The 12,480-nt window shown below is 47.7% G+C and overlaps 1 protein-coding gene across 5 annotated transcripts in view; it reads right to left on the bottom strand.

Moving 5' to 3' along the window:
* CABLES1 (Cdk5 and Abl enzyme substrate 1) overlaps positions 1-12,480 on the bottom strand; it is a 109,650-nt gene that overhangs the window by 15,429 nt on the left and 81,741 nt on the right. For all 5 annotated transcript variants that reach the window (XM_079108642.1, XM_079108641.1, XM_079108643.1 and 2 more), the window contains 3 exons: positions 6,540-6,636; positions 5,391-5,547; positions 4,179-4,282 (listed from right to left, as the gene is read on the bottom strand). In XM_079108642.1, the coding sequence (XP_078964768.1) occupies positions 4,179-4,282; positions 5,391-5,547; positions 6,540-6,636 (358 nt within the window). The remainder of the gene's footprint in view (positions 1-4,178; positions 4,283-5,390; positions 5,548-6,539; positions 6,637-12,480) is intronic.

Genomic DNA, 12,480 nt, shown 5'->3' with positions numbered 1-12,480 from the left:
AAAATAGTTCAAAAAAATCTCATGTATACCCTTTCTCAACGGATCATAGCAAGAGACTGCATGGATCCACATTTGAAAATTATAAATGTAACTAAAAGTTCAAGAACACTTTTTTTTTGGGGGGGGGGGGTGTTACTGGGGATTGAACTCAGGAGCACTTGACCACTGAGCCACATCCCCAGCCCTATTTTGTATTTTAGAGAGAGGGTCTCACCGAGTTGCTTGGCACCTCACTTTTGCTGAGGCTGATTTTGAACTCGAGATACCTCGACCTCAGCCTTCCGAGTTGCTGGGATTATAGGCACGTGTCACCACATCCAGCTCAAGGCCACTTTTAAAAGGGTGCCACTTTCACTCTGTAGATGGGCCTTTACCTCTGGAACCCCCCAATTCTACGGCATGCCCTAGCTGTGGTGACAAGTGGCCTTTAAACATTACATTTAGAACGAACGATGATGAAAACATGCACCCAACTACATCCCAGCTGGGTAATGTCACGTGCTCAAATCTCTCACTTAGGTATTTACCTAGGAAAATGAAAACATTTGCCCACAAAAAGACATGTGCAAGAATGCTCACAGCAGCAGCATTCATAATACTGGAAACTTCCCAAATGCCTGGCAACATGGGAACCGACGATGGTGGTGAATCAACAGCACCCAGCAACCAAAAAAGTGAACTGTTGATACACATGCCTGAGTGAACCTCACTGATACCAAGTGAGGAAGCACACGGACCCCCGCCCACCTCCCCCCCCCCCCAAAAAAAAAAAACAGCTTATGATCTCTTTTACATGAAGTTCCAGAAAAAGTAAATTAAATTTAATGGCAACTCAGATCAGCAGTTGTCTCAGTGAGGAGGAGACGGACGGGGCAGGGTGGGAGGAAGGCACTTTCTAAGGGGATAGAAATGTCCTGTCTGGAACAGGGGGTGGTGATAGAATTCCTGCACACTTAAAACAGGAACATTTGGTTGTGTATAAATAATACCTGACATAGCTGCTGCAGAGTTTGATGGGTAAAAGGATTAGCTCATCACTTTGAGGGGCGCTTGATTCTGCAGAGGCCACTTGGACATCCCATAGCCTGAAATTCCACAAGAATAGAAAATCCCCCAAAGATTGCACGACAGCCTTCAGGACCCAAGAAACCCAGGACAAGGCAACAACACCCTGAGGCTAAGTGGTTCCCAGGGCCTGATCCCATCAGCAAGCAGAGGTGGCAACAGGAAGCCCTGGGGAGAGTGGGCCAGAGTCCACTCCACAAGCTGGGGACACCTAGCCAACAATGAAGGACACAAGCAGGGTCTGTCTGATCAGAGCTTCCCATATCCACTGAGAAGCCAAATGTGTCCCGCACTCTCAAAGAGTCACTAGCCTATACAGGTACATTCCTGAGCCTGGAGCTGTACTTGCGTGGGGGCGTGGGAAAGGGTTTGTAAGGATCTTCATTCTGTGGCCTTGACCTCCCGGCATGTGCATGCACACGTGTGTATACACGTATGTACAGGGAAGAGCAGTTCTACACAAAGTCAACCTCTTTGACACATCGGGATTTCCCCACAAGGAAGTTCACTGTCCTCTGCATCTCCTACTGCCTGTCCAAGTGGGTTCCTTCCACACCCTCCTCACGGGTAGGGATTTCTCTCCCTGTTTATAGTCCAACTTCCTCACTTGCTGTAAGTCCATGAGAATGGGGATGGTGGCTGGTTAGTTCTCCACTGGGTATGAAAACACCAGTCTGGCAGGCAGAACTTGCTGAATGGGTAAATTCTGTACCTATTACCCAACACGTAAAAATCAAGCAAACACACAAAGAACCCCTACATTCTTGTTCCTACAAGTTCAGTGTAAATGCTGAGGAAACAGTCCCGTAATCCATGCCTGTGTCCAGGAAGGGTGTCTCTGGGAAGCTGGGTTGAGGTTCTTTATAACACATCCCGTCATCGACTTAGATGAGGGCGGGCGTGGTGGGGCCTGCCTGTAATCCCAGCTACTCAAGAGGCTGAGGCAGGAGGATCTCACATTCAAGCCAATCTGGGTAACTCAAAATAAAAAAGGGCTGGGGCTCAGTGGTGGAGCACTTGCCTAGCAGGTGCAAGGTTCTGGATTTAGTCTGCAGTAATGAAAAAGAAAAAAACCCAGAGAACAACACTTGGATGATAAAGTGGATTTCCCACATTTGATCTAAGCACCAATATCTATGCTAGAAAGCAAAGAGGTCTTGTGGAGCTGACCAGTAAAATGCAGCTCATGAGCAACTGCATTCTCTAAAACATGGACTCTTATAGGAAGCACGAACTGCAGAGCCAACGTGAGGAAAGGAGAAATGAGGAGGGAGGACATACATGCTGACTTGACGAGTCATCTAACACACTGCCCAAGGAGGAAGGATGAGCTGTGTGCACGTGCCGTGCGCACACGTGTATGCCACGCCCAGGACGTCAGAGTTCACAATGAAATTTAAAGGGAAAAAAGAGACTGGATCTGGCACCAGCTCCACAGCAGCCTCGTCAAAGAGGAGGTCATCATGGCTTGTCCCCAGGAAAGCGCCCGCCAGACCCCACTGTCAGCTACAGAGCACTTTGTCCTCTCTTGGTCACTTAGACAGCTGTTAAACTGCTGGCCCAAAGAGGCATCTTCACATCCTGCATTTTGGTCAGCAGGCCACTGCTGACAGGCCAGCAGCAGGCATTCCGACCTGACCCGGAAAAGCGAACAGAGCCCTGAGCCAGGAGTTGTAGCCTCAGCACCCATTTCCTGCCTGTCCAACCGTGACCTTGTCAACTGTGACCCTCACTCGGACTCTGAGCCACAGTTTCCTAAGTTACTTAATAAATTAAACAAACTCTAACAATTAAAGCAGCGCACTAGAGAAAGAAACCTTATTCTTACATGAATGGCAACTTTCTAGTTGCTCCCTCCTCAATGTCAGGGCCATGGCTCTGGTCATTTATTGAACACTTATTAGGTGCTGGCCTCTGGGACAATGAATGTGGACGTCTAGGATTAAGAATAATTAAAAAAAAAATGCCTTTGGAAATCCATTCTGACTGAATGGAGCATGAGGGCACGGCCTCTGCAGTGATGCCAAATACAAGGAGAGATATGGAAGGTGACTGGCAAGGGCTGGCTGGGTACTGCCAGGGGTCCTCTGAAAATGGCTGAAAATTCTAAACTCTTGGGTGCAGATCTGGATGTCCTTTGAGTATATGGGGTTGGTTTCTGCCTTGGTGTTTGCAGATGAGAAAAGCCAGAGCAAGGACCCGGGTGATGCTCGATGTTGAGGTGAGGGCTTCTGAGAACAGCACGGGAGGGAGGGAACCAGAGGAGGAAGTGCTGGGCTGGCCTGCCTGTTGTCCAGACCAGGATGCAGAAGGCAGGGAGAGGTGGGGCATTCTGGGTTGGTGCCTTTGCCGCTGATACTGTGTGGGTAGGGCTGGTCAGTCAGTTTTCCCCAAGCCTGACTCTCCCTTCCTCCCACAGTAGCCGGGGCTCTGCTTGCCTTGGAATCAGGGCAAGTTTGCCCAAAGAAAGTACGTGGGACCCCGGCAATTCCCCCTGGTGCCAGGAGAAATGGTAGGCCTTGGTTGTGGGAAAGGTGGTCAGCCAAAGGGAGAAACCAGAATTATACAAAAGGGAAAAACAGGAAGAGTCTGTGAAATAAAAACAGCAAGGAGAGAGTTTGCATTGACACCCACAGTGTCCTACTTTCACTTTCCCAAGAGATAATTCTGTCATCCCCAACCCGGTGCCAATTGTTTGCTCTGAGAGCACGTGGAAGCCTGCAGCCACTGAAGCAATTCAAACAGACCTGGACTTGAACTTGGCATTTCCAGGGATGGGCTGGGTCCTCCCCCATGGATGTGTAAGCTGGGACATGCTACCTTAGAGGTGAAGGACCCCAACTTGAGCTGGTGGCTTTCACAGGCACCGGCAACCCAGCCTTCTCAACCTCCTAAAAGTGGTATTTGCAGGCCAGGTGAGCAGATTCTGGAAGGTGCTGGTCCTTCTCTGAGAACCCCCACCTGCAAGCTCCTCCAGGAGATGCCCCAGGCAGAGCAGTCTTTTGAAAAAGTCCCCAGTCCCAAACTGTGAATATAAGCAAGCCACCTCCAAGCCAGTCCAGGTGGCTGTGGGGATGAGAAAACCATCCATCCATCCATCCCATGCTACTCACCATGTACGAAGGAAAGATCAGAACTCGCTTGTGCTTGCCACAAGGCCACTGGGGGTCATCCAAGAGATTTGGGTCATAGTCCATAAAGTCTCCCAGGTCACTACCTGAAGATCACATGCAAAATGATAATCAGGGGCCCTGGATTCTCTGAGGCAGAGACAGCTGGGAGAATACCAAGTATGGTCACTGAAGATGGCCAGGTTTCAGGGCATTTGGCTCAGGATCACATCCCTGGCTCTGGCCTTTAGCAGACGGCTTTGCATGTCAACCCTTGCCAAAGGGTTCAGCAAATTCTTACCATTCTGACATTTTTTTTTCCATCTTAGAAAATTATGTATTAATCTCCCTGACCCAGAGTGTATAAAACCTTACACAGAATGTAAGATGGAGAGAGTCCTTGCAGGTTACAGAACACAGCCTTGAGAAGGCTCATTTTCTAAATTAGCAGACCAAATCACTAGACTCAAGTCATGTCTGAGAGGCCCGATGTGGGGTGAATGCTTCTGGGCAGACTACTGTGTGTAGAACAACTCAAGCCAGAGCAACCACCAAGGCACACAGGTGTAAAAGGCCACTGGTGGCTGGGACATTAGGACAGAGACTGGGCTGGCCTAGGGAACTGCACATTCACCTGGAATTTCTCTGAGAGTAGAAATAATGCTGTTTTTTTTTTTTAGAATTTGCGCCCTCATGCCAATACAGAGGCTTGTGTGTATAGAGCTGGGGTATGCAAATCTTCATTCAGTTGCCAACTTCATGCGCCATGATAAGCACAGAGGAAATTATTACCCTGATTCTGTACTTCAGGGTCCAATTATTTTGGCGGTGGGGAATAAACAGGAAAAAAGAAAAAAAACAAAAAACAAAAAACAAGGTTTGGCACTATGACAATGTCAGATATAACCAGGTGAAAGGTGAATGAGGACCCAAGTGGTCCACAGAAGCTGGGAAATCTGCCCAGCTCTAAATCATGCCTCCCTGGCATTTCTCCATGCAGGCAGGACCCTACAGGACTGGCAAGTAAGGCATCTAAGATATAAGATCACCTGCCACCTGGTCATGGGCCTATATGGCCTGAGACTAAGTTTTCCCTAAAGCTGTCTCTTCTGTGGGCACCTGTCCTCCAGGGTGCACAGAGGGAGACGCAAACCACGCTGTACACCAAGGCCATCTCCTGTCACAAACCACCCAGACCAGCTGAGCCAAGCCTACCTGTATCGAGGCTCCCCTGGGTGCTGCTGGCCCGGCCTATGGAGAGGCTGCGGTGACTCAGGTTGCGGAACTGGGAGAAGGAGGAAGTGGAGTCTATGGTATTTCTCCGGGCTCCGAAGGCATTTGTGGGTAACAGAAATTGGGTATAAGAAACTGTCTAAAAGGTAAACAAACAAAATAGTGATTATTCCCAGGCAATGCTAGGTTTGCATTCTGACCAAAATATGTTCCGACTCCAAGTTCAGATCTACTTTTTTTAAAACCTACAATTCTAAAATCCAGTGAGATCCAAAAAAATGAAAAAAAAAATTGGCACTCATAAATGCCAAATTTGTGCCCAAATCCCACCCAAATGGACTTGCAGTGACATATACTTTTAATTAAGCACACTTAGTATAATTATTCTTGCTTTGTGGCAGAAACATTAACAGAAAGGTGTGATCTCAGAACATGTGGGAGCACCGTGTCATACACGGGAAGTACCTCGCATGCACCCTACCTACATCTTGAGCTCAGGCTTGATGTCACTCAGGCAGAGGAGTGATCAATTAACTAGGGGGTGAGAAGGGCAAAGGTCATTCACTGCCCCTGCAGCCTCCCCTATTGGAACTATTCTGGGATGGTTTCCCCAAAGAAACACAGGCTTTGGGAGGGCTTGGACCTAGTGTATGAAGGTCAAGTTCATTTTTGACTTTCATGTCTCAGACTTGAACTCAGCTTGGTGGTCATCAATTAAGGCTGAGGGATCCTTGGCTCCTTGGAACCATGAGAAGCCCAAAACTTCTAGCAGCTGGAATGCTGCTTGCTTATACCACTTGTTAATGGATGTTCAAACTGCCACTTCATCCTGGAATGTACATGGGTGTGTGTGGGCATAAGAGGGCATGAGGAACTTGTGTTACACACTCAGTTGTGAACAGTATTGGCACACCCTGGGAACTCGCACCACGCTTTTACTAAATCACTGGCTCAAGTGGATTTCCATCTGCATGGGGGCAGAGCTGCGGTAGGCTGGTATCACGCACCTGGGAATCTGCCCCTCAGCTTGCTCCCCTCCATCACAAGTGAGGTTCACAATCTCACTGCCTCTGCTTCCTGATCTTTGTGGTTTTGGCACAAACTTGGTGACTGACAGCCAGGTGGACTTACCTTTCCGTCAGCACCCAGCTCCACACCTTCAAGACCAATGATCTCTTTCAAGCTCATGGCGCCTGCTGATTGCCTCCCTCCATCCAACTTCAGATCCCTGAGAAGTATAAGCCAAAGGAGAAAAAATGTTTGTGTGTGCACCCCAAACAACTACGATGCTGCTTTACTGCAGGAGACACCACAGTCACACTGACAAAAATGACCACGTAGGTCCTGGTGGATGGGATGACCCTTTGCCCTCCCTTGGGGACAACTCCATCTTATTTCATTTACATTGACAAATGAAATCCAGCCGAATATGAAGTCTGAAGATGGGAGTTGGGCTCAGAAGCCAAGGGCTACCAGTGCCACTTCTTTCTTAGCAGGGTGCCCTATGTTTCCAGAGAAGGCCAGGGAACATTCCCTGAGCAATGGGGGCAATGGGCCTCTGGGGCTCCAGCTGCTGGGTTCTTTATAAAGCTAGTGAGGCCACCTTTCTTTTATAAGACAGGAAAAATAAATATCCTAAACAGCCATCTGTTTCATTGCTGGTAATCAAAGAATGAATTCTACAATAGTCACCCCCCACTACCTTGTCAGGCCACCTAGAAAATGAGTATCTTTTTTATAAACGAATAATTCCCAGTAAAAACAAGAATTTGGGGCTGGGGAGATAGCTCAGTTGGTAGAGTGTTTGCCTTGCAAGCACAAGGCCCTGAGTTCGATCCCCAGCACCCAAAAAAAAAAAAAAAAAAAAAACCGAGAATTTGCATAGCACTGTTCAATTCAAAGACTTGCACACATCTTTTTTGGTTAAGAAAACCCTACAAGACAGGCATTACTATTATTAACCCATTTTACAGAGGGGGAGAGAGAGGTTCAGAGTAGGTAAATGGCTTGCCAAGACTACCAGGATAGTAAACTGTTTTGCATACAATGCTCTTTCTCGTACACGTGCATAGCCTTGGAGATCCAGGAAAGGCTACCTTCACGTGGAACTACTCGCTGTGTCAAAGGATGCTCCTCCTTCCTTATGAGTTTTTCAAATCTTGCTGCATATTAGAATCACTCAGGAACCTCTGAGAGTATGGGGTAGGACCTGGGCATCCAGAGTTCAAAGTGACATCCAGACTGCTTAACTGCAGCCTCATTTGGGGACCATCTTCCAGCTTCAGCTAGGATACACCGTGCTTGTAAGTGAAAGCCATCTCAGACTGAAGGCCTTCTCGGTGTGTGACCTGGATGGAGGGACCCATTCAGGGGCCCAGAAGAGAAGCAAGAACAAGTCAGATGGAAAGGGAAGACTCTCCTGGCCGAAGGTAACCAGGGAAGGGGAGACAGGGAGAGGGAGGGGGAGAAGGGAGCAGGCCACTGTCGAAGCTGGAGAACAAACAGGGCTTCCCTGATTCTGCTGAGTGGGTGTCTGGGTGTCCTCATCTGTGCCCTTCCAAGGATGGATCGAGTCCCTGATCCTACGTAGAATGCAGAGTCTGATTTGAGATAGTTTAAAAAAAAAAAACAAAAACCCTAGGCCATCCGCACCCAGCAAGTCCTCGCCTCAGGAGGCAACGGCACCGCCGAGCTCAAAACACCAAAGTCACTGAACAAAAGCAACCAACCAACCCATCACACAAGTCTTCACTTTTTTTTTTTGTTTAAACACCATTACTGTAATCGGTGCTTCCCCCCATCCCTCCACTCATATTCTATCATGTAAAAACTTCAGGTAATTCCAAACATCAAACTTGCCCCTCAAGGACAGTACAGATAAGGATGGTAAGACTTGCAATCGTCAACGTTCAGCCAAAGGTGCAAACCACCCAGACAGGGCTCCAAACATGTTCTGAGTAAGGAAGCACCTTTCCATGTGTCTGGAATCTTCCACGTGCCCCCTCTGGTCGGGACCACACTCCCCGAGGGTGATGAGGCCCAGGATTACTTAAGTCTGATCACTTCCCAAACATGCTGCGCCGACCCCCACTCACTGCTGCAAAGACCCCGTGGTCCAGAGGACAGCAGGGCTTGGCATGGCCACCGGGCACTGTCCACACCCACCAGACCGTCTCCCCACTGTCCCATGTGCTACTAAGCTATCCAGGGCAATTTCTAGAATTCCTCTTAAAGCAATTAAGGATGGAGACATGAATGCAACCGAGCACCCACTCAGGGAGAAATGCCTACAAAGAAAACTTTGAGCAGAGCGAGGAGGCAGAAATCCCACGGTGGGGAGGGACGAGGGGACTGGCAGCAGCAGCAGCAGCAGCACTGGTACGGAAACAGCAGGCTTTGGTTTCAGCCTAGGACCTTGGCACAGTTCCACACACTCCGACTTCGCTAAAGCTGAACACAGGAACATGCGCCTCAAATCCCCAATTTCCAATTTTCTCCTGTTTTCATTTTGCCACACAGAGAACATTATTTAGGGCTGAAATTAATAGAAGAGATGGGAACATCCTCTCAGAGTGGGAAGGCCACAGGAAAGGAGCGTGTTAAAATAAACCTGCATTAGAAGTACTCCTGGGGAGCGCTGGGAGGGCTACACGGCATCTAGTAGGTAGACGCTGAAATACGTATTTACTGAGCACGGGCAGTCTGTCTCACTGGTACTGCTCTATAAAGATGACGTGAAATGTGGGTGCTTTTTCACTGCACCCCTTTTCATCTGTTTTACAGGCTTCCCTGGGACAGCCTCAGCCCAGAGGCCAGGTGTCTGCTTGCAGCTCAAGGTGCACATTACAGGAGGAAACCAGCCACGGCTCGTTCCTCACCCTCTTCTCAGCACTTCCCTCAAGGGAAATGAAGCTGGAACAGAAAATATAGTCTATGTGCTCATATTCAACCTAAGATCCCTCTCCCCATGAGCTAAACCCCAAATCCTCTTTAAAAGAACAGGGATTTGCAGACCCAGTGGATTGTCCAAGAGCCTCAGGGACACCAGGGACCACATGAAAGAGAAAGAGGACTGGGTGAGGCTCCACCACACCCACTCGGAGGAACTGATCTCTGGACAATTAGTGTGACTTGCTGGAGTCACCACTTCCCACTGGCTTTTCACTTACGTCATTCTACTTTGTAAGCAGCTAGGGCCAAGCTGAGTAAGAAAATAAAAAAATACAGAAGACTGGTGGGCCCCCCTTCAACTGCATCTGAAATAATGTATAGACCAGGACAGACCAGCGCTGTCTACCAAAACCCCATCTGTGCTATACCGTGTGATGGTCACTGGTCACCTGTGCCAAGTGAGAATTTGAAATGGGATCAGCTAACTGAGGAACCCAATTTTGATGCTATGGTTTAGATATTCGGTGTCCTCCAAAAGCTCATGACAATGCGAGAAGGTTTAGAGGTAAAATGATTGGGTTAGGAGAGCCTTAACATAATCAGTGCATTAATCCCCCTGACAGAGATAACTGGTGGTGACTGTAGGCAGGTAGGGTGTGGCTGGAGGTGGGTCTCTGGGGATGTGGATGTGCTTCTGCCCTACAGGTCCCAGCTCATTGAAGACTATGTCAAACGTCCTAGAGGCAGCAGGCTTCCCCCAGTGGGGCGGAAAATAATGACCACAGGGTGTTCAAACTCAGCACTCCATCAGCATCCTGGAACAGGGCTCCCAGCCATACCAGAAGCTCACAGACCAAATGTGGCCTGCAGCAGTGGAGCTTCCTGCCCAAAGTGTCATAGGGGCAGTGGCAGTGGGGTGCTGATGGTGCAGGAGAACAGCAGGAAGCAATGACCAGCGTGTGCTCCCCAAGTCCTAGGGATTACAGCAACCCCCAGGACTTCACGTGAGGAGGGAGGGAAGGATATCCCAGGATAACTGAATTTGAAATTCCTTTCAGTCCTGAAGAAGAGCGGGGCTGAGAGTTCATATTAAACAGATTAAGAGGAGATCATGTCTTGTACGCTGAGATCTGCAACATTCACACTTTAAACACTCCACTGGCATGGTAACAACTATCACATCACCCTAGACCTCCGAGTGCCTTCATGGTGGCCAGGGACACACACTTTTCTGCGTACTTTCTCCCTTGGATTCAGAGAGAGGCTGACACTGGCTTTGGGGTGTCCATCTTGGTGGGTGAGAACTAAGAGAACCCTGGAACACATAGGTGCTCACAGTCACACAACAGAAAACAAAACAGGTCACGTAAGTCACTTCTGATGAACACGGGTTTCTTTTCACAGCTGCTGCATTCGCGTAGAGTAAGACAGGGTCTGGAAAACACAACCTCTTTCATGAAGAGACTGACAGACTTCTCTGGGTTAAGTTTTTTTGTTAGCCAAGTGTTCTGGTAAATGTCATTGTAACCTGAAATTAACATAAACCATAGGAAACTGCCCTTCTCTGGCTGAATTTGACCTACACGATGACAGCAATTTTACAGTGTAACCCACTGATACTACTGATAACTGCTCGGGCTTTGAGTGAGATTAAAGTAAGCTAAAAACCCATGGCCTTTGCTATCCCATGGTTTCAGAAACCTAAAGGGTTGGAGCTGCCTGCAAACAGTAACTGTGAAGGGTGCACATTCACTAAAAAAGAATCTTTAAGAAACTCCAGTGAAAGAGACTTCAGCAGAAGTCCCAGTAGAGTAGCGATAAAAATCTCCATGTTTCCCAACATCTTTGTTCTGAATTCTAATAAAAGTTATGAAAATAAAAATATCTATTTGATTCACATGCCAGCACTAACCCCCCTCCAGGACCAGGAGACAGAGCCAGAGAACATAGAATAGCTGTGGAAAGCTGTAGAAAAGCAAACTGAAGTTGGACTTTTTAAATTCTTTAAAAAGAAGAAGAAGAATAAGGCATTTGCAGATAAATGGATGGAATTGGAGGATATCATGCTAAGTGAAATAAGCCAAACCCAGAAAACCAAAGGCTGAATGTTTTCCCTGAAAGTCAATGATGATATAAAATGTGGGTGGGGGGGTGGGGAGTGAGAAGAATGGAGGAACTTTAGATTACATAGAGGGAAATGAGAGGGAGGGGGGTATGAAAGATGGTGGAATGAGACAGACATCGTTACCCTATGTACATGTATGATTATGTGAATGGTATAAATAGACATCGTGCACAACCATAGGAACGAAAGATGTACCCCATTTGTGTACAATGAATCAAAATGCAGTCTGTAAAAAATAAGTCTTGATTATTCTTTCCCCCAGATAGATTTAGAGTTCAAATATTAATTTGTTATGATTTAGTTAGAAAGCATCCCCCAAAGTCTTGTGTATTGAAGGCCTGGTCCCCAATTCAGCACTGTTCGGAGGTGGAGCTCTTAGGAGGTGACGGGATCAGGAGGGCCCTGACCTCAGCAGTGCATTGGTCCCCTGACAGATTAATTTTGATGGCATTATTGGAAGGTGCTAGAAACTATAGGAGGTGGGGACAACTTGGAGAAAACAGATTACTAGGGGTGTGCCTTGGAAGAATGCATCTTGCCCCTGGTCCCTTCCTATTAAGGTCCAAACGCTGTAGCTTATACTTAGAGGTAAACACGATTAGTCAGGTGATAGGAGAAAATCTCATTTCTGTAGATGCCTTAACTGAACCACTGATAAGCAGCCATGGACAACTGAAGGTCCTGGGTCCTTGTCTCTCCCATATCCCAGTGATGCTTCTGCTTAGACTTACTTCCCTGCACAAGCTTATTTCCCATTTCTCTGCAGGCTTGGTAACTTCTGCAGAGGTGGTAGGCAATAAGTACACTTTGTAAATCTAGCACAAAGATTTTCTTTTTTCAAAGATGGATGTTTGAAACTGGCCCAGAGGAGTAGTTGAAGGGGGAACAAGGGAGGGGCTAAAGGAAGGTGTGAGGCAATTAAAATCAGGTGAAAGTATATTTGGTGAGAGAGTCACACAGCACCTATGCCCTTAAGCAAGAAGCAGAAAAACAGGCTGGTTAATTTTGAGGTTGTAACACCCTACGCAGGACGGCCCCATGATTCATTTAACACAG

This window comes from Sciurus vulgaris (genome assembly GCF_902686455.1).
Source record: "Sciurus vulgaris genome assembly, chromosome: 13".
NCBI classification, from domain to species: domain Eukaryota; kingdom Metazoa; phylum Chordata; class Mammalia; order Rodentia; family Sciuridae; genus Sciurus; species Sciurus vulgaris.
Note: the sequence above shows the minus strand (reverse complement) of the source record. Positions and strands in the feature narration are given on the sequence as shown.